The following is a 22,040-nucleotide window of genomic DNA, read 5'->3' as shown; positions in this document are numbered from 1 at the left end:
TGGTAATGTATTGGTGTTGGAGTACCCCTGCCCCAGTGATGCAGACACCGGGACAGATTATAAGCCATGTCCTTGTATTTGGCTTGGTATATATATATATATATATATATATATATATATATATATATATATATATATATATATATATATATATATATATATATATATATATATATATATATATATATATATATATATATATCCTTCCCTGACGCACAGAAATGCTCCTCGCAGATAATTAAAGAAAGTAAGTAAAAGTTGCTTCAAATTAAACCAAACCTACAGGAAAATGAATTTTTTTCAATCAGCCCAAAAATTGAATCTTGGCACTGGATGTATAAGCAACAGAACGCTGCCTCGATCGCTCCTGAAATTATTTTTTTCTTTGCTGTTCAGGAATATCTAACCTCCTATTTTTGAGCTTCCTTGTTTTCCTGTGTTTTTTTATCCCGTGGTATTTTTCCCACAGGTTTCTGCTGGCTCATTCAACTTCATCCCTTTCTTTAAAACTCTGGGTTGTGCACACAGCAATTTATTTTTTCACACAGTGAAACATTTTTGTCAGAATTTTAAATAAGAATAAAAATAATAATAATAATATCGGCAAAATATTTGGTGTAATCATTAATTGTCATGGTTTCCTGTTTGCACATTAAAATGGGAAACATTGAATGGACTGTCATCATTATTTTCACCATCATCATCACAACTTTTTAAAGCCTGTTATCTCACCATAGTTGTGATGGCATTTGATCAAGATCTGTGGAATTTCAACTGTAATTTTTATTGCAAACAGCGATACATTGAGCACACTGGAAGAGTTGTGGAGGGCATAATATGGTAAACCATATCTTTTTGTTGTTGTAACTTTCCTGTTTGATTCCTCATTCTTCACTTGAGAAAACATGATGGAGAAGTGTTGCCGTCGTCGTCAGAATAAGAATCGTCCTCATCAATGGCATGAACGGAATCTATCACAATGCAGCGGTTCTTGTCGTATTCAAACTGTGCCTCGGCCTTGCTTGATTCGGTTGAAACGTTCGAGGCAGATGGTGGAATGGTGAAAACGCAAGAGGATTCAATGATTATGGTGTACTGTGTCGATCCTTCCGTGTTTACCTGAGGGTTCATGCTTGAATGCTCATCTGAGAGCTCGTATACACCTGGCACATGAATACAGCAAGTGGGTGATGGTGGTGTTGGTACTGCGTTCATTTTCTGTCGACTCACACTCAGAAGCTTATCTGTGAGTCCATGAGCATCTGCTTCAAGGACAGAGCCTGCTTGTGGTTTAGGTGGTACTTCATTTCTGTGCTGAGGGTTTTCTGAAATCTCCATTTTCTGGTATTTGATCCACTGGCTCGGTTGTCTGTGAATCATGTTGCTTGGTTTTCTTGCATTGTGCTTCCTGCCTTTGCTGGCCCTGCAAAGCACCAACAGATTTAGATATCATCAACCTTCATTCTACATGTACAACATTATGGATCAAGCAATGGAACAATTTACTGCCTTGTGTTGTGCACAACTGTTCAAAGATGGCCAGGTATTCATTACATCTGCAGATCTCCTCCCACCCGGAAAACACCAAGAAAGACCCGAAGAAGGCGGGTAATTGACTTTGCAAATATTCGAAAATTTTGCTTATGAATGTTAACATTTGATTCGGTCAGACTCGTTTGGCCTTGTTCATCTTCGACAGTTTCCTCTGATTTATTGGATGATATCATTGGAAGATGAATAGGTTAAGGCTGGCCTCTTCGATGACCTTCATGGAAAATTAAGGTCCAGGGTAGATGGCTGAATCCCGTTTGTGAGGGGTGGGGACGACGATCGTGGTGTTGTCGGTTACAATTTTAAGGCCTCAACCACCGTGAGAAAACACGAAGATTTTAGAACTCCATTGCTTGCATTCAGAGTTTGAGGTTGGGGTGAAGTTGTCAGTTGCTGTGTTGATGGAGTATCAGCACCGTCCAAAGTAGTGAATCATTCAGATATAATAAGTTGTGTTTTGAGATCCTCCAAGTTTTTGGAACCAGTGAGGTCCAGGTAAGATGTGCTGGGATTGGAAAGACATATACGCTGGGAGCAGCTATTTTATCTTCGTGGAAGACTCGTGTAGGAAGGGCAGAGCCTTTGTGGTGGGCTGGGAAGTCCATTACCATGGTCACAAACCATCACCATGGTTTCACAAATCAAAACAAAACGTGTCCATCTCCCACAGTTTTGTTCAGAAACGATTAATGAGGTTCAACCGATGAAGTTTTTGAATGTCGAAATGTTCTTGACATTGAAAGCTGGAAATGGATGTGAGCAACAACCTGCACAACCACAAAATCCCTTTCATCAGTATTTGCACAAATTACCTTTTTAAAATGGAAGTCCTGCTCATTATGAGAGTTCCCTGGATTCTCTGGAGGGTGTTTCTCCAACTCCGTCTCTCGAGCATTTATAAGGAAGTGAAAACGTTGAAATCCCATTTTCATGTTATCCAGAACATTTTGAGAGTTGAGACAATGTGTGTTGCTTTGGTACGAGGTTCTCCTTGAGTGTTTGTTGCCTTTTCCAAGTGAAGGATATTTTTATCCCCCGCCGCGTGGTGGAAGGGGGATATTGTTGTCACCCGGGTCGTCCGTCCATCCGTCCGGCTGGCTGGACGTCAACATTTATAGCTCTGAGTGGGATAACTCATAAACAGTTCGCCATATCGATCTGAAATTTGGGTCTCACGTACCACCTGAAAAGGAAGAACCCTGTTGATTTTGGGCGTGGCCGGATCCAACATGGCCGACTGGTTCAATGGCGAGGGATTCTCCATCTCTGATGGGTATATTTTATCATTTGGGAGAGTAATCTCGTTAGCTATGGACGAAGTCAGGTTTTCAATTGCCAGTTGTACAGGTTCTTCCAACATGAATTTGGGTAGTTCTTTAAACTGGCCTGAGAGAGTGAAAATAAAACAAACAAAAAGTTAAACAGGTAATCATGGACTTGAACAGTGAAATGCAATATTGTTGTGGGCCGAGGTTCGGTGGCGATAAACGACCACTGGGTGGAGCAGTGGAGTCGTTTCCCACCGAACACCCTGAATTTATAAGTTGTCACCCCAGATAACTACGGAGCCGACGGGTCACTTAAAGGACCGTGGTCCCCAATACTTTGACGGCGTGGGGTAGGGTTACTTGCCTAATTTCAATATACCTAAATACCCACGCCGTCCAACTTCCGTGGAAAACCACACCCTCGACCGACTTTGTCCGAATCGAGTCGCTATCACCGACTCAAATGCGGAAGTTACCAAAGCCGCGCCGGACCAAATGAACAACCTACGGCACGAACGCCCTTACTAATTCACAATATGCACCTTGCTTGGCCAATGAAGGAAAGCACAGAAAACGAGCTGGTACATTTAACAGGGGTTTATTTTACAAAGAATAATCGGGGAGGGGAACACAGAGCTGAGTTATCACGAATAAAAGGCAGGCAATGTGCAATGAAAGGAAAACACTTGTACAATTCTACTTACACAGACTGGGCCCACGGACACAGATACACACACACACACACACACACACACACACACACACACACACACACACACACACACACACACGAAACTGGACCCTGTGGGTCTTTATTTCGGTCCCTCAGCTCAGGAGGGAAGGCGAGCTGAGGGCAGGGGCCTAGCTGGGTCCCTGTCCCGCCTCATGCGGTCACACCGACCCGAACCACTGGTGGGACTCGAACCCACAACCCGAATTCCACGGCCCACGGACGAGACCGCTCAACCACGACCACAACTGTGTCAGACCGCTCCAACCACCACACATGACCGTCTGCCATGACGACAGACTGCTCAGAATCGCCACAATCCTCCTGTCTGCCGTCCTCTCGTCTCCCACAACCACTCTGCCATCCTCACGATCACCCGGTCTGCCGAAAACTGCTCCTCACAACCATTCTACTCCTCTTTTGGTAGGAGCGGTCTCTTCTCCTCCCAATCGAACCCTGATTGGACGAGGGCTGTTTAATGACGTGTGGTCACCTCCCGATTGGCTGGGGCGTGCGTGTCATGCTCGCCCTTTGCTCATTGGCTGGAGGAAACTGTCCATGTTCTTCCTTGGAGCGGAGCCTCAACCCGAGGCAACGGAGGCTCCGCCCACGCCCTCAGCCAAAAACACGTGGGCAATGGCGACCGGTGGAGCGAGGTGACGGCCCGTTGTTGTAGTGGATGTAGTCATAGTTGTTGTTGTAAAAGATGCAATAAATCTTACTATACAATAATTTGTAGTGCACACATGTAATTCCCATGAGACAAAGGGGGGATTCTAACTGTAAACACATACTTATCGAAATAACTAAGCTTAGAGACTCTGGCTGTTTGTGTGCACAAGGTTTCCAAATCCGTAACAATATGACATCCAAGTCAGATAAATCCATGAAGATGTCTTGGCGAAACAAATCCACATTCAAGTTTCTTTTTCAAACCCCATAATTGTTCAACATTTCAAACAATTTTTGGTTTTGGACTGCGACTATAGATCCGAACTTAAAGATTAAATATTGCAACAAAATGGACTGTAATGTTGTTAGTTTGTTGATTCGTTCAACTGTATAATTTTCAAGTTGAGTGTACGGTATGTGTTTTGTGAACCCCAATTTAGACTTGACAGATAGTGTTTTGTAAATCCTTTTTCTCCCTTCCATCCATTTGTATTTTTCACTGCTAAATGTGCTTTCGTCTCACTTATTTGATCAATAGTTTACCCCTTTCTCCTCACCGGCCTCATGAATAACGGCCCTCGAGCCGAATGGAGAACGTGTTCTTTTAAATGGGGGCAATGATGTGCTCAAGCCTTGCAACTTATACGGCTGCCTGAGGATGTCATGTGAGGGACAGTTTTGAATCGTATTTTGTGTGAGAATTGGCAGCTGAGCCAAGAATCCCGATAGTGAGGTCCGTGTTGGTGCTGTTTAGCAGGAAATGCTGAGAGTGAGGTCTGCCTTCTGGTAGTTTATCCACGAATCCTGAGAGTAAGGTTTGTGTTCGCACAGTTTAGCCAGGAATCCTGAGAGTAAGGTCTGTGTTAGCACAGTTGAGATGGGAATCCTGAGGAAGAGGTCTGCCTTAGGGCAGTTTATCCAGCAATGCTGATAGTGAGGTTTGTGTTCTCGAAACTGTCAGTGCAGTTTAGCCATGATTCCTGAGAGTAAGGTCCATGTTAGCACAATTGTGATGGAAATCTGGAGAGAGAGAGATGTCCGCCTCATTGCAGTTGAATCAGGAATCCCGAGAGTAAGGTCCTTGTTTGCACAGTTGTGATGGGAATCCCGAGAGAGACGTCCACATCAGCACATTTGTGCCGGGTCCTTCACAGGGCGAGGAATATTTCAGTTTTTTTTTAGCCTCTCCACAGACATTCTCAGCAGGCCTCCCTGCCAGAGCATCACAGAGGGTTCTTTGGGCCACTCCAGTGAAAGGAGGACCTAGTTCCATGATCCTGATGATGCCAGCAGCAAGATCGACCAGAGACCAACCTCACAGAACAAATTCGTGGATTGCTAACCCCATTAAAGGTCCCATGACACTCAAAACTTTCTTGTTATTTATATATTAACTTGACCTTCCTAGTGAAGAAATCACCCATGTTTCTTTTTTTAAATCAACAATGGGATAATTAGACCAATATTTCGAACATTTCTTGTGCTTTTCACAACTTGCTATGCCCCGCCCCTCAAAGTTGAGTTCAGCGAACCGCACGTCACGTGACCATTGACGTCATCTCCAGAACGCGACTCGCACAGAGTGGATTGATTAGACGTCGCGCGCCATATAAAATACGGACAAATGCATTGTGCACATGTGCTTGCTATCTCACTGATCGACTTCTGATGAATGAATGTCTAGTTGGTATTGCTACGTCTAAGTTATGAGAAATAAATTACAAGTGGAGGCAAGCTAACAGCACTCTTATTGTACATGCACTTATACCAAGGCCGTTGGCATGTGAATCACTTTTTAATTGGGGAGCAAGAATAATTCATTTCAGAATTTTCTAATTTGAGACTATATTGGTGATGCAGCATGTTTCTGGTGGCAGCAAAAAAAAAAAACTATACAAAGGTATCGGGTAGGCAACATACTGTTGTGGTTGACGAAATTCGCAAACCACCATTCAGGTCCCTTAGGTGAGATATCTCTGTAAGTATATGTGTAGTTAGGCCCAAACCCGTTGTCTAGAGGGAATAAATGTCATTCATGCAGGCTGCGACCCTTCTAGATAGCCGTTTTTCTTTTACTATCTTTATTTTGGACCAGCCGCCATTACTACCACCACCAACCACGTCTCAACAGCCATCACACAACAACCACCAGCCGCAACGCCGCTTCACAACAACAACAACGCCAACAGCCACGACCTTTACCGTCACATCTCGCTCTCGCAACCATCGCATCACCGCCATTTCCGCGCTGCTTGTGGGCACCGATACTGGACTCGTGCAGGGCGCGCACCGAGCAGCGTGTGCAGAAACATCACAGCCTTTCCGAAGAAAACGGATCAAAAACGACTCACGCTCGCCAAACGGGGCAGTTCGGAGTCGGTGGAGTTGGGAAGAGCCAGTCAGGAGAGGAGTCGGAGAAGGCGGTTGGACGGAGCTGTGGAGAGTTGGAGAGGTGGCGGCGGCGAAGGCGGTCGAGGGGGTGCTCGTGTCAGAGTCGGGGAGCTGCGGAGGGGAGAGGCCGGCAACGCGACCGAGGTCGTGGTGGAGACGCTCGTCGCAGGACCCGAGACAGGGAGATATCCTCCTTCCCCCGAGCATCAACAACCCCCTCCTGTTTCCCCCCGCGCTGAGATAGTGCGAGAAGGGGGCCCCGTTCCCACCCCATACCAGGCAGTCCCAGCGAGGCCCGCGGAGTCGGGGCGCCACCGCCATTTTGCGGCTCATCATCAGACGGGTAGGCCCGACGCGGTCTCGGCCCCAGGCCGTCTGCCCCCTCATAGTGGAGGGTGGTCCCTTTTTTTCTTTTGCTTTGAGTATATGTGTTGTCGGCGCCGTCTGTGAAGTAAAACTGTATGAGTGTTGCCGTGTGCTCGGTAGTCGGTTAGCTCTGCATTGTCTTTTGCTTTTACATTTGCTTTTTGTGCATTATTGTGTGTTTCTTCTTCTTCTTTTACATTTGCTTTTGGTGTAATTGTATATGTGTGCTTTCCGTTCATCGCGAAATAAATGTGCTTTATGTTGAATTGTTTTCCCGTTTCGCTTCGTCTTTTCCTTTATTGAATCTCCATCTTACTTCACGTAAAGGGTTGGTCGTGGGCTAAAACGCCCGATAATTAATCGAACCGTCGAGGCCGACGATAACACTGCTCGGTTATCCCGATAGTACGGAACGGGTCGCTTAAAGTGGCCCGTGTCCGAAGTCGACCTGCGGCGAGGTGCGATCGCCCGGTCTACCCTCCGTGTGGGTACTTAGGTAGGTCGAATTTGGCGAGCAACCCTATCCCATGCGGGGGCCGATTGGCACGATCGTGGTGAGGCCGAAAGGTCCACCCGTGACTAGTTCCCGGCGTTAGTCCGAGAGGGTCACGACGGGATTGTCCGTCCGGTGGGCGACGTGCCGCGATTCGAGTTACGTGGCCGTTCGCACGCCGGCGGGCGCGAATCCGCAACAATACTTTGTAAAGTTACATGAGGAGTATATTTTGTTACTGTACAAGTAGGTCAGAATAATACAGTTTGCACCGGCACTTAATCGAATATACTTTTTGCAATACTGTAAAGGAATTAATACTGACTGCACATGGTAATTTGCCCAAAATATTACAGCAATTAAAATGTATAGTACAATTATTAAATATAAATATATACATATAGTGCAAAGATAATGAGCAGACCTGCACAAAGAAATGAAAACTGCAACAGAAAAGAAATCTTCTTGTTGACTTGTGTATACCCTTGCAATGAAGCTTACAAACAAGTAACAATACAGGAATACCCATGCCACCCAAGATAAAAAATAATGACGACAATAAATGTCCATTTGTATATTTGACAAAATGCTCACTTCACGCTTCCTCAAATTCCCGATACTCCTATTACACGGTCTCATAGCCTCAGGACTCTTATGCATTGACTTATACATTGTGTGCATGCTAATACAAGGTACTTGTCAACTCTAGTCTGGACTAGTCCGATAAATCCGTCGTCCATCCGACTAGGCCAATTAAATAAATCTGACGTGCTGTAGCTTTCTTTTATTATTCTCTTTTCTTCATTGTTTCCTACTGGCGCGACATGACAACAGTAGGAATAAAATAAATAAAAATGCAACAGAACGTCAGATTTATCGGACTACTCTAGACAATTGTGTCACAAGGTGTGTTCTGCACACAAGTTTTTTCTTATCCGGACAGCGAGATTGCTTTGTTTTATGCGTGGAGAGATACGGCCGATGACATGCGCTGACCTTGCTTGCGATTCATTTGCCACGGTGCAACATGTCCGCTGCGCTGCGCTGTGCTGGTCGCATCACCTCACTAAAATATTTCTGATATCGAGCAGTATGCAAGTCAAATTTACATTATTGAATTACGAATAGGATTTTGTCTAACCAGTTGTTATTGCCAAGTCTTCCTTCGATGTCCTCCTGATCATCATGAACGCTGGGAATTTCATCGCCAGTTTCCTCTGCTTGTCCTGCTTCGGGCTCGAACTGGTAAGGCCGTATTCCATTTCCAGTTGCCTGAACTTCACCTCCCGTGACTACGTTATCCGACAATTCTCCATCTGATTCAGACCAAAATCCTTCATTTCTCTCACACTCACTGTCGCTACCAGACAAATCAAAGTCCATGTCATCCATTATTCAACACCAAATGTTTGATTTTTTTAAAAGCAGAAATGAACGAAGCGATTGAGTCGACCAATCGAATGTAGAAACACACAGGAAGCCAATAGAATCACGTAGACCACCAACCCAAGTAATTTACGTGCAGCCTTTGTCGTTCTTGAGATGACGCCATGTGGGTTACGCCCCTTTCCGTAGATTTCGGCAGAATTTTTAGGGGTGTTCCCGATGGTTTTTATTTTTTTATTTTACATTTTATAGAAAGAGTATTGTGAAAAAACATTGTCAGATCTGAAATCACGATGAAAAACTCCTATAGGACGTATGTGTGATATATATATATATATATATATATATATATATATATATATATATATATATATATATATATATATATATATATATATCTATATATATATATATATATATATATATATATATATATATATATATATATATATATATATATCTACATATATATATATATATCTACATATATATATATATATATATATATATATATATACATGCAATTTCAGTAATTTTGGGTGTCACGGGACCTTTAAGTCTCAGTGAAGGTGCTTCACTGAGCTTGACCAGGCCTGAACACGCCATTTTTTAAAAATCCCCTCCTCCACCCCCCCTCCTCCCTCCTATCTTCTTATCTTTTTCCTCTTTTGTACGCCCGACTACCTCTCAATTGAGTCTGTGTCAATCAGAATAGAGTATAGGTAGTCGAGACCAAAATCATTGTGTGTGTGTGTGTGTGTCCTCCATACCTCCAAAACCATGAAACTTCGCAGCCCCAAATTTTGCCTGCATACCAAGGGAACTCCAAGGTATTGCATGAATGAAAATTGGGTATTTCGGTTTATTTAAACACCCCTTTTGAGGAGAATTAACAGCCTCATTTAATTATCCTTTAGCAAGGCATCATCATTGGTCAGCACTCTGTCAGGTTTCTGAGGTCTTAATTCGCCATTTTGTTCGTTATATTCAAATTGCATGCCTTGATTTGGAAACACCATCTACTCTTACGGACTAATTAAAGTATATTGTTGAAATATTATATCTAATTTGAGAATCAGATGTCGTGGACTAAATACGTCAAAATCTGGAGTGAAATTTGAAAATTTTAACAAATTAGTAATTTTTTATCACTAAGTGTATTTATTTAAGCAAAGCATTAAACTTAACTTTTTCTACTGTTCGAATAATTTTTGGAGTAAAGACAAGATGAAGGAATGTGCAGAAAGTGGAACTTCATTGAGTGCAACGCTGTGCTCCATAACCTTCTTTTGAAATCCATGACAATGCAGTCCACAGGGGTCCTTTTTTTCGGCAATTACATATGTACATCATTTTCTTTTTACCATTTTGTGCGATCTGCTTTCATGTCAAAATATTAATATCAATATATTAATAGTTGCTGCAATATATCTATAATTCCAGCAGTGTGTGTGTGTGTGTGTGTGTGTGTGTGTGTGTGTGTGTGTGTGTGTGTGTGTGTGTGTGTGTGTGTGTGTGTGTGTGTGTGTGTGTGTGTGACCGCTGTTTCTCGACAACCACTGGTCCGATCTTATTGAAACTTGCCAGATATATTGCTGGGGACCTGAGGATGTGCCTTTTCAAGGTTTGATATTAATCGGACAAGTGCTTCCCAAGTTATGGCCATTTATTTACCAAACCAATGACAAGACACGTTGTTGCGTGGGCGTGGCCGATGGGGAAGGGAAGCTCAGCCGCGTTCCCCATTACGGGTTACAACGTAGGGCTTCCGGAGAGTGATGACTTTGTGTATTCTAATAATTTCTCGATTTCTTATGCGCATTTATAGATAAACACAATGCCCCAAGTTATGATCGTTTTCATATTAGGCGGTGCATAAATTTCGGTAACATCAGAGTGCTGGTATGCTCCGAATCAGGAAGTAAATTTTTTTACTCTCTCTTCTCTTCTCTTTTTGTTTTTCCTTGCTACGACATTGCGAAAAGGTAAAATACGTTGGCACTAATTGAATATTTGGGTATTAAAACTAAATTGCGAATAATCGTAACTGCGAATAATATGGGAACATCCGGGCCACGCACGTACGGGCACGTGAGAGCGAAGAAACGGCCTGTGTGGTTGTTGTTTGTTGCTCGCGGTTTGAATTTTTTATTTTTTTTCCGGGCACGTACTAGTATACTAAATGTCAGCAGTTGCTGAAAATGAAGAGGTACATAGGCAGCACACATGAACGTGGTACAAATGACTCTCCATGGGGTGTGTGTGTGCCTGCACATGAGGAGGTTGGGGGAACGCCTATGGGGTGGGGGCATGTATACATGCAGGCAGGCCTTTGCCTGGTAGATAGCATGGGTTTTCATTTTGAAATGCTGCTCGGTTATATATCGAACACTGCAGTTAAAAAGAAAACGTTGCTGTTTGGGCACGTTTCATCGCCCCAGTAATGCCCTGATATGCTACCTGGTCCGTCTCCAGTCACGCTTCTCGTCTGTCTCCCCTCGTGCTTCCTTCCCTCCACCTCCCCTCATGCCTTCCCGCTCCCTCTCCTCACACTGCCTCCCCTTTCTCTCACGCTGCCTTCTTGCCCTCCTCTCACGCTGCCTTCTTGCCCTCCTCTCACGCTGCCTTCTTCCCCTCCTATCACGCTGCCTTCTTCCCCTCCCCTCACGCTGCCTTCTTCCCCTCCCCTCACGCTGCCTTCTTCCCCTCCCCTCTCCCTCCCTTCTTCCCCTCCCCTCCCGCTCCCTTCTTCCCCTCCCCTCACCCTCCCTTCTTCCCCTCCCCTCACGCTGCCTTCTTCCCCTCCCCTCACGCTGCCTTCTTCTCCTCCCCTCACGCTGCCTTCTTCCCCTCCCCTCACGCTGCCTTCTTCCCCTCCCCTAACGCTGCCTTCTTCCCCTCCCCTCATGGAGTGGTTATATGTGTTTATATAATGTGGAAGAGCCATCGGGATCTTGGAAACACCAGAGAGCCTTGCTTTGTAAATAAAAATGCTGAGAAATTGTGAAATGAAAATTGTGAATGTAAAATATATTCTGAACGAGGGTCCATTTAGTGGACTGGCTATCGCTGGCATTATGAGACAAAATTAATTAAAGTAATGCTTTGTTCAGGATTTTAAAATGGTGAAAAGTGGGGAATTGCCTTTAATCGCTCAGCCCAGCAAACTGCGGTGTTTTGCACACCTGTGTTTAAATATACAACTCCCTTGCAACATAGATGTTTAAGAATTGCACATTCTTTTCACAATGTTCTTGTTTTACAAGCAGTTGTTATAACTGTGATAAGATATTTTATGGGTACTGAAACCCTCCATTCAATTCATATGTAGATTAAAGGGGGTGAAGTAATGCCCCCCTCCCCACCCCCAAATGGTGTTTGTTTTCCTTCAGTAGTCTGCCCTCCATAAGGAATTCCACATAGCTACCTTAAAAATTTTATTAAACCGAATTATAAACTGTCATCCAGATGTTTAGCACATCGGGCAATTCATTAATGCATGCGTGATCTCTCGGATGGGCGTTAAACTTGGCGTGTTGTCTTTATTCGTTGATGGATGTTGAAGTTGATAGATGACATTCGTTGATGTATATGTTAAAGACAAATTCCTGTCCAAACTGTTGTTGGGAAGGCATGGGCAAACCACCCAGTGCAACCCTTTGATCGACTCAAGCAGGCAAAATTCCTTGGTTATCTTGAATGAAATAATGGTAACTTGGGTGTGAATTATGGAATTCCTGCAAGATTTGATGAATTAATTAACTGTGAGACATTATCATTGCAAATACCTCTTTTAATGATTGATCTGTGAAGCAAGTACATAAAGTGAAGAAAATATGGGTTAAAATAGTGATCTTTCTTAAATGTCAGACATCTAAGAACCAGGACAAAGACGTTTAGCAAGCTACGCACTGAGCAAAGTAGGAATGCTTTTGGGGGGAAATTATGGGCGGGGCTGGTGCTTCTCGGCTGGTGCTTCTCGGCTGGTGCTACTCGGCTGGTGCTTCTTTTGATCCAAGCCAAGGTCGGCTTACTCGCAAAGAAACCAAAAACATCTTTATTTTATGTATTTTGTTATGTGGGCCTATATTTGTCAGGAATCAAGTTCAATTGTAGAAGCTACTGTTTAAACTTTTTGGAAAATTTTCGTATCTTTTAACAATGTTGTCAAAGTTCTTGTTTCCACATGAACGCTCTGCAGCCAAAGTGTGGTCCGGTCCGGGAGCAATGTCAAGTTTGGCAGCTCGACAAATCACACTTCTGGGATGTCAAAAACCGAGTGGCCTGGGGAGTTCGCAGAGCTGGCAGTCCCAAAAAAAGACTCCTGGATGACCGCCCTGTGACTACAATGATGGACTTTCTTGTTTAATTACTCCTGTTAATTAATGTAACGATGTAAAACCTCGCAACAGCACACCAATGTGCTTTGACCTGTATTGTAATGATGAACAAGTGATACACGTGATCATGTTTGCATGTGATATAAATCAGAAAAGTGATTTTCACACACCTGTTTTCCGGGTCGGTTGTCAAATACACAAACATGGGGAAGAGTTGGTAACTAGTGGAGGTTGTGTGCAGAGTAACTGAGTAAATTACTTTCAGACTCAGCTCATCAAAAATGATGGTATTCTCCTTCACAATTCATTATGGTATTCGAACCTTCATGTTTCTTTTGGGTTGATTACAGACAATGTTCCTTTGGTCTTTGAGTTGTATTGAGAGGTTTTTCTTTGTGATGATTTTATTTTGCTTATCTCGTCAACAGATTATGTTTGTTTTGAAATTGTTACGTCTCGTAATCCTAATTTAAATGTATCGGGGTCTTTAAGTGACAGTATTCTCCTAATTTGTTTTCTTCTAACTTTCTCCTGAATGGATCGAAAGTTGCAGAGTAATTAGTCCACACCAGGGAATTTGAAGGAGGAGGTGGAAGAGAAATAAACCACCAACCTGTCTGCAATGCAGGAATAGCAGGTTCAGAGATTCAGCTTCATCTTGAGGGATTCCAATGATTTTGAGGGCCTTGGTTTCTGTAATATGAAGAATTGCAAATTGTAATGCAGGAGCAGTGGAGCACCGAAAGGGGAGAGCAGTACTCCATCAAACTACATATGAAGATTTCACAAGCTGATAAAGGTTCAGATTTCTCAAGGAAAGACTGCATGACTGAGGATGCCCAGTAAGCGACTGGCTTTGGAGGCCAACTTCGAGAAGTGGTTTGCCAAAGAAAGATCACGGCTGATGGTGAGCACCACAGGTTTGAGTGACTGAATTTCTTAGACGTTAATTTCGGAAGAATATGAGAGGGTTCCAGACGGTCCTTTCGGAGAGACATAGTGAGAGTGTGAGATTTGTCAGGATTAAAAGACATGTTCCACATGTTGGACCAGTTTGTGGTTTTATCCAGATATGCAGAGAGCGAAGAAGCTGCTGCTTGCCTGTCTGAGGGATGACAGATGGTACGGCAGAGGGTGGAGTCATCAGCAAAGAGATAAAGAGGATTTTCCAGAGAGTTGCAGAGCAGAACCAGAAAAAGAACAGGGCCCAGAACACTGCCATGAACTCCAGCCTGGACAGGAAGAGGGGATGAGAGAACTCCATTTAGGGCCACATGTTGGCTGCGACAGGAGAGGAATTCTGTGAGCCATGAGTGGAGATTGCCTTCGATACCAAAGGAAGAGTTTGATGAGCAGGGCAGGGTGCCAGACCATGTCAAAAGCATGCAATACGTCTCGGGATATGGCTCTGATTTCATGTCTGGCATTGAGTACCTCCATTCATTGTTTGGAGACCAGAAGCATGATATCCAGGGTAGAGTGACCTGGACTGAAACTAAATTGATGATCGGAAATCAGGCCGTTGGAGAAGAGGAAGGATTTAATGTCTGAAGCGATGATGGATTCCATAACCGTGTTGATGATTGAGAGAAGGCTGATTGGTCTGTGGTTGCAGGGATCTGTTTTTGCACTTTTTTATGCAGGGCGGTAATGTTTGCTGATTTCCAAGCAAATGGCAGATGACCTTGAGCAAATGAGAGGGTGAATAGAACAGAGAGAGGATGAGCAAGAGCAGAGGAGCAGGTTTTTAGAACACGTGGGCTGATGCCGTCTGGACCGGTTGCAGAATCTGAGGCGAGGTTTGACAGCAAGCTCTCCACTTTGTCAGAAGAAAAGGACACAGAGTCCAGGGACAGTTGGGTGTGACTGGGTAAGGTGGATACAGAAAGCGATGAGTTTCGGACAAAAGAAGTTAACTGAAAGGTTAATTCAGTCCGGAAGTTAACTGAAAGGGAAAATGAATATGAGGAAATCAGCGGGGTATTTCAAACACTGACTTGGCCTTCTGACCATCTTTCCTCAGTCTGGAAGTGTGAAGTTAGCTGGAAATATTTAAATAAATAAAACGGTAGTTGCTCTGGAACTGCTTGTGAAAGAAACTGTGGATTGTTTGGAAAATATGAATGTTAAAATGGTTGTAATGTTAAACTGGTAACTGTGCAAAATCAAATCGCTTTGGATATGGTACTTGCTCCATAGGGGGGAGCCTGTCCTTTTGTTGGGTTTCAATGTTGTATTTGTCGCTCAGTCAAATTACAATACACTGAAAATTAAGAAGAAGAAGAAGCTAACTTTCATCGTTATTAAACAAATAATGGAATGTTTTTTTGACTAAAAGGGATCTTTGGAGGATGGTGGACATGTTATTTGTTATCCTTGGACTTTTTCAATTGTGCAACCACAACATTGCCTTCACTAAAGACACCTTTACTGAATGCCTCATTCTCATAGAAGGGGTAATTTTCCACTTAAAGCATTCCTCTTTAATGGTACAAACTGAAGAGACCTTTCGAGAATTGTGCGGATTGGAACCCTAAAAAAAATACTGCTGCCCTTTCTACATGCAAATAGCAAATGAGATGATTGTTTTTGAGAGCAAATGAGAGTATACATACAACTGAGATTTCTTTAGATTTTATCATGTCGTTTAGGTGTGAAAAGAAAAAAAGAAAGGTAAAAGTTTTGATATAACATGTAATGCAAGTTAAATACTTCAATAAGAACCTTTGTCAGTCTTATTGAAATACATGAGCCCACGACATTTTATTGTTTGGTGTGTTTGATCAGTGTTTTATCTTGATTTTGTTTGTTTCGAAGTGTTGACAGCAGTTGAATGATGCAGTGTATGATCTCGTCTAATGAAGCTTTGGAAAAACTTCCACCGAAAGATTGGATGATGGGGAGAACCCAGATTTGGGTGATTGGGCATTCAACACGTGATCATGACACTACCCCCTTCCTGAGGAGATGAGACGAGCATGTAAAAACCCACTGAAGAGAAGATACATCGTGGACTTGCCGTGGTCGCACGACACACAACGGAGGTCCTGAGGGTCCTTGCAGTGAGTCATTCCCACACCTGTTGATCGTTGCCGCTCCTACTCCTGCTGATGCAACATGTGCCCAATGGTGCGATGCGAAGGCCATTGCATCATCAAGCCATCACTGCTGGAGCCATCGCTGTTGCCTCTGCCGTGCATAATTCGTTTTGGTGGAACAAACTTGATTGCCAGAACTGCCGCTTAGTGGCTCGGAGTTCAAAGTTCTGCTGAGGCTGGACCTCTGGGTCGCATCTCAAGCTCCCTCTGTTTCTTCAAGGATCATCTGCAACTCATTGTCAGGCCCAAGCTCATACCGACCAGGGCCTACCATCAATGCAGTGGAGGGAGCGTCAAGACTGTGTTTCCTATTGGGTGCTGCTCTATCTTCACCCTCAACCACTTATCAACTGGCCTCGGGTAGCACGCCTTCACAACTCTTGACAGTTGGTGATGACGAACAGGCCGTAAACTAGGTGGAAAAATGCTCAGTAACCTGTCTGGGCGCGATCAAAATGGCCGTCGTTCAACATTCTTCTCCTGTGAATGCTCGTTGTCGTTGGTGAACTTGTGAAACATGTCTTCTCTCCTTGAGGAATGGGGTATGGTGATCACGTGTAATATAATTATGTAAATTTGTCCGAATAGGACAAAAGGGGGGGATGTGGAAGAAATATAATTAATTATACTCTTGTATTCTCAATTTCGTTACACCGCTGTTTTTAACAGTATAGAATAGGGTGTTACTTTTGTACTGGAATCAAATTGACTGTCACTAAAATCTCTTTTTGCAGCCTTTTGATCTCCTTCGTGATGTAGATGAGAACAAGCAAGATGAAATGGTATCTTACGAAATCTTATGTGCTTTATCTCATTGTAATCTTCTTCTTCTTCTTTCGGCTGCTCCCGTTAGGGGTCGCCACAGCGGATCATCCTTATGATCTGCATAGTGATTTGGCACATGTTTTACGCCGGATGCCATTCCTGACACAACCCTGGTCGCCTCTTACGACACAGGGATATGGTACACCTATTTTAACCGGGGTATACACCGGCCCAGTATACTGGTACTCATTTCGCCGACCTCGGAAGGATGACAGGCTGAGTCAACCCCCTGGTGTATTAATTCAGTGGCTCAACGGGGCTTGAACTCAGGACCTCTTGGATCCCAAGCCACTGCCCTAACCACTGTGCCAACACCAGGCTATATGCTTTATCTCATTGTAATATATATATCCAAATTAGTATTTCCAATGTTTAAATGAAACTGCTATGCTGCGAAAGAGAAGGACACTTCTCTGCTGGCACCAATTTTCTGATGGGAATTAAATAACTCCTGAAAGGCGATTGCAATAGATGCCTTGTTGTCCAAGGATGATTATTTGACAGCATAAAATGGAATGTCGTGTTTTGAGAATCTGAATGTCACTGGTGAATGGAAGGTATGATCAAAGTCGTGGGCTCGTGTCTCCATTCACACGGCCTCTTCATATTTTGTCTTAACTTTGTCGTTACTCTCTCCTTCTCACGGCTGGCCTCGTATTCCCAAACTGCAATCATGATCTGAGCGTGTCTGTCACCCCTTCCCTCCCAAAGTGGCCATGTCTGCGGTTCCCTTTCTCATGCTTGCCGGCCCCCACCCACATTCACCCTTGTCAGATGTTTGCACTCCAGAATAGTATAAAAACAATTGCCCTGGACATTTTGGGGAGAAAGACGATCATGTTTGTTGTTACTTGTCTTGTTATCCTTTTTCCCTTGCGCATGTTGGTTATTTGTATTTGATGTGTGCTGATAATAAATGGTTTCAGACTCCGAAAGAGAAGATCTGAATTCTTCCACACTCCCCACCATACCACCCCCTCCTTGCTCACGCCGCATCCCATTCCACATCCTCCCCCCCCTCCTCCCACTGCCCACGCTCCCCGACCCCTCCCGTCTTTTTCTCTAACTGTCAACATCTCCTCCCTCCATCCCTCACTCTACGGACCTCCAACATCTGAGGTCTTTCCTCCAATTTGACAGACCTCTCAATTCAACCTGCCACTGGTAAACCACACATTATCTGCTGAGCAGAAGTCTTCCTCCCACAGGATATCAGCAATTCCTCGGTTTTTTTTCTTTTCCCGCTCATCAGGCCTGAACCCCGATCTGGTGGAGAAGTTGAAGTTATGTCTCGAACTCCATTTCTCACTGTGTGTGCAGTGTGTACTACCCTTCCTCCTCTTTACCCCCTCTTGGAGGAGTACCTTTGGCTGCGCTTTCCCTTCCATAACCACCTCATGTTTGCCTGTGTTCTGTACCATCATCCTAACAGGGAAGACGATTCATATCTCACTCTCTGCCAACATGGACCATATAATAACCACTCATCCCAATCCTGTCCCTGTCTGTTTGTCTCTCTGTCTCTGTCTCTGTCTCATGCAGTGATATCAAATGTTGCCATGCCAGTTGGCTGGGTGTTGAGACCTCGTGAACCAATCATGGCATTGCAGCAAAATATTTCTGTAATTCCGTGGGCGTCACCCAATAAGTGAACTTTTCGACCCGGATATCTCCCAATGGCACGTCCCCAATTCTGGACTTGGCAATGATGAATTTTTCAACCACTGTCTCCTGTTCCTCTTCTGCTCCAATAGGTTACTCTGATCATTTGCTTAAAAGAGTCAACATCTCTTCTGTGTATTTTCAGAGAGCTACTTCAGTGTCAGAGAACCTGGCAATTCACTCCGACTGGCAGGAACTGCAACCTGGCCTCTCATGTCAAGACTGGTCCTTCATTTCCACCTCTCCTGATATCAATACAGCCTGGTAATCCTTCCACACAAGCTTGCTTTCCATACACACAGATTTGTACCATCTCGTATGCAGTTATCATACCTGTCCTCTCACCCCAGTACACAGAAACCTGTGATGAGGCAGTTGCTGTCAAACAACTTGCCTTCTCTTTCTGAAGGAAAATCCGACTGAAGGCAATTTAAGATTTTAAAAATTTTTATGTAAACGTTGTCGAGGCTCGTGTGAGAGCTAACACACAATGCACAACAAGGGGGGCAGGAGACGAGAGGGAAGGACAAAATAGTGGGGAACAGAGACATTAGGGTATCTGAAGAAGGGAGAGGGATGTGGCAGGGAACACGGGGAATACAAGATTGACAGTACAGGGACTTTCAGGAAGAACAGCAAGGAATTTTAAGGATTTGGTGTTGGGGGTGGATTTAGGGGAGTAGAAAATATCATGGTTTTGGTTGGGGGAAGATAGATGGCGGTGAACAGTTGCTTTGAAGGCTTGGAGGGAAGAATGAGATTGAAGAGGGTGAGGGAGGTTATTCCAAAGGTGGGAAAAAAGAGGAATGAAAGAGTGAAGGTGAGCAATGAATCATGATTTTGGTAGTTTTAACAGAAGGGGGTTGTTGGCGGACCTTGAGCACTCTGTGGAAATATGGTGGGGTCAAATTGCGGACAGAGGGGGAGGGGGGCGAGACTGGAGAGGAGACGGTGGAAGACAGAAAGACCACCGACCTGCCTGCGGTGAGAGAGTGAGAGGCCCAAAGACTCAGCTTCACCGCGGGAGATACCAATGAAACGAAATGCTTTGGTTTCCACAGCGTGAAGCCGGGAAAGGTGAGAGGCAGGAGCACCAGCCGAGAGGAGAGAGCAGTATTCCATCAGGCTGCAGACGAAAGCTTTGTATGTGGACCGAGGAAGGACTTTGCCCGACAGAGAAATCCCAGTCGGCGACTCGCTTTGGAGGCCAGGTTGGAAAACTGATGGCATCTTGTCAAGTCTGTCACTGATGTGTGCTCTACCTCCATCCCTTCCCTCACTTAAAATGGCATCACGTTTAAGGATGCCATTTTAAGTGTGTCTCCATCAGTGTAGACACACACTTAAAGTTACATCAGTGCAGACATCCACTTAAAATGGCATCAGTGTGTCTACCCTCAGGAGAGCCAGGGAACATCATCTTTCCAATCTCAAATCTGAACTGTCAAACCTGTCTCCCTCCTCCAAATCCTGGTGGTGTCTAGTTAATTCTGCTTCTGGTGTATGTTCCCCCTCCATCCCTCCCCTACCTGAAATGACCACACAGCTGACACTGCACATGAAAAGGCTGATTGTCTAAACTCGGCATTTGCTTCTAAAAGTTGTGTCTCAAACCTATCACTTTCTGCACCCAACTTACCTAGTCACACCCAGCTGTTTCTGGACTCTGTGTCGTTTTCTCCCGACAAAGTGGAGAGCTTGCTGTCAAAACTCGACTGAGATTCTGCAACTAGTCCAGACGGCATCAGCCGACATGTCCTGCAAACCTGCTCTGCTGCTCTTGCTCACCCTATCTCTGTTCTATTCACCCTCTCATTTGCTCAAGGTCATCTGCCATCTGCTTGGAAATCAGCAAATATGACCGCTCTGCATAAAAAGGTGCAAAAACAGATCCCTGCAACTACAGACCAATCAGCCTTCTCCCAATCATCAACATGGTTATGGAATCCATCATCACTTCTGACATTAAATCCTTCTTCTTCTGCAATGGCCTAATTTCCGATCATCAACTTGGATTCAGACCATCAACTTGGATGCAAAACCCTGCGGCAGGACCGTCCATGGGTATTGGTGGCCCTTGTACATAAAAGCGAACAAAAATTGCGATTTCTTTGCAATTGGGACCGAGAAAAACGCAGAACACAAATCAATTACCGTGAAGTGAGTGGAGGTTGGGGGATTGATGTTATCAGCACCTCTGCACCAGCTTCCACTGGGTGAACACTTTGAATCACCTCATTTACCTCTCGCAAGTCCTGAACAAATCTCCACTTATCCTTCTATGGCTTTTTAACCGACAATATTGGTGTGTTGCACGGACTTGAAGTTTCCACAATTATCCCTTGTTCTTTCAGTGATTTAATTACCGGTGCTACTCCAGCTTCTGCCTCTTTTCGGAGGAGATATTGGCGTACATTTGTCCAACACACTCCAGGTTTGAGTTTGACCACTGAGGGTGCTGCCCCCAATGATGTGACCCACATCATTATCAGGCCGGGTCCATAATTCTTGCGGAACTTCTTCCAGCAGACTTTCTGAATCCTTCGGCTCACTTACAGTTCCCGTCAGCATCTCACCTTTGGGAGGCAGATCAACTTGCTCCACCATCGCTTGGAGAACCTTTTCCTTTAAATCACAGATCCACCCTTCTTTATTTACTAATTGAAACACTTGCCAATGTAACAGAGTTGTGGAGCAATCCACAGCTGCCCCCTGCAGGCGATAAACCATGAAGCCTCAATCCTTTGGGTGATATCCCATCGTTGTCGTTATTGTTGCATGTGAGGTTAACTCCGACAGATACTTCGTCAATCACTTCTGTTCTTCCGTGAGCTTAACCTCCACTGCAATGCCTTCTTTTCCAATCATTAAGCGGCAGACGGACAACTTATCACACTTTCCCAAATCTGGAGAGATCCTTTTCGCAAATTCAACATCATTTCCAGTTACATCGTAGTAAATTGTGCAATGTTGGTGATAATATAAGTACGTGTCGTTTCCTGTGCATTTTCTCGCAATTTTGCATGCTTTGGCTCTGCTAAGATTGCATCGAAGCATATTAAAACATTACCAATCTGCGGTTTCGGCAAACTCTACCAATAAACAACTGGGTGCGGTGCCATTAAAACCATCATTGTGAATGGTGCTTTCTTTGGGGGGATATCAACAAACACTCCTTTCTTTGTACATGCTGTCGTGCATCCTAACTTAAAAATGGTGGAAGGAAGCATGCAAATGAGGTGATGAGGTGAGAGAGGA

The 22,040-nt window shown here is 44.2% G+C and overlaps 1 protein-coding gene across 1 annotated transcript; it reads right to left on the bottom strand.

The window, feature by feature from the left end:
- Positions 1-621: 621 nt before the first annotated feature.
- LOC147023210 (uncharacterized) lies at positions 622-21,389 on the bottom strand. The gene is made up of 3 exons (XM_085890326.1): positions 21,149-21,389; positions 2,781-2,937; positions 622-1,423 (listed from the first exon to the last, which is right to left on the bottom strand). The coding sequence occupies exons 1-3, from the start codon at positions 21,387-21,389 to the stop codon at positions 892-894; spliced, it is 930 nt and encodes a 309-aa protein (XP_085746452.1). The 3' UTR covers positions 622-891.
- Between the last annotated feature and the right edge of the window lie 651 nt (positions 21,390-22,040).

Source organism: Eptatretus burgeri, chromosome 7, assembly GCF_056783735.1.
Source record: "Eptatretus burgeri isolate ZD-2024b chromosome 7, Ebu_testis_v1, whole genome shotgun sequence".
NCBI lineage: Eukaryota > Metazoa > Chordata > Myxini > Myxiniformes > Myxinidae > Eptatretus > Eptatretus burgeri.
The sequence above is the reverse complement of the archived record's forward strand: the minus strand, read 5'-3'. Positions and strand labels throughout refer to the sequence as shown.

Coding starts and splice junctions, on each gene's coding strand:
- LOC147023210 (XM_085890326.1), bottom strand. CDS start 21,389: ATGGTGGAGCAAGTTGATCTGCCTCCCAAAGGTGAGATGCTGACGGGA. Junction 2,938..21,148: donor CAGAAGCTGGAGTAGCACCG/GTAATTAAATCA, acceptor TCACTCTCTCAG/GCCAGTTTAAAGAACTACCC. Junction 1,424..2,780: donor CCATTGAACCAGTCGGCCAT/GTTGGATCCGGC, acceptor GGTGCTTTGCAG/GGCCAGCAAAGGCAGGAAGC.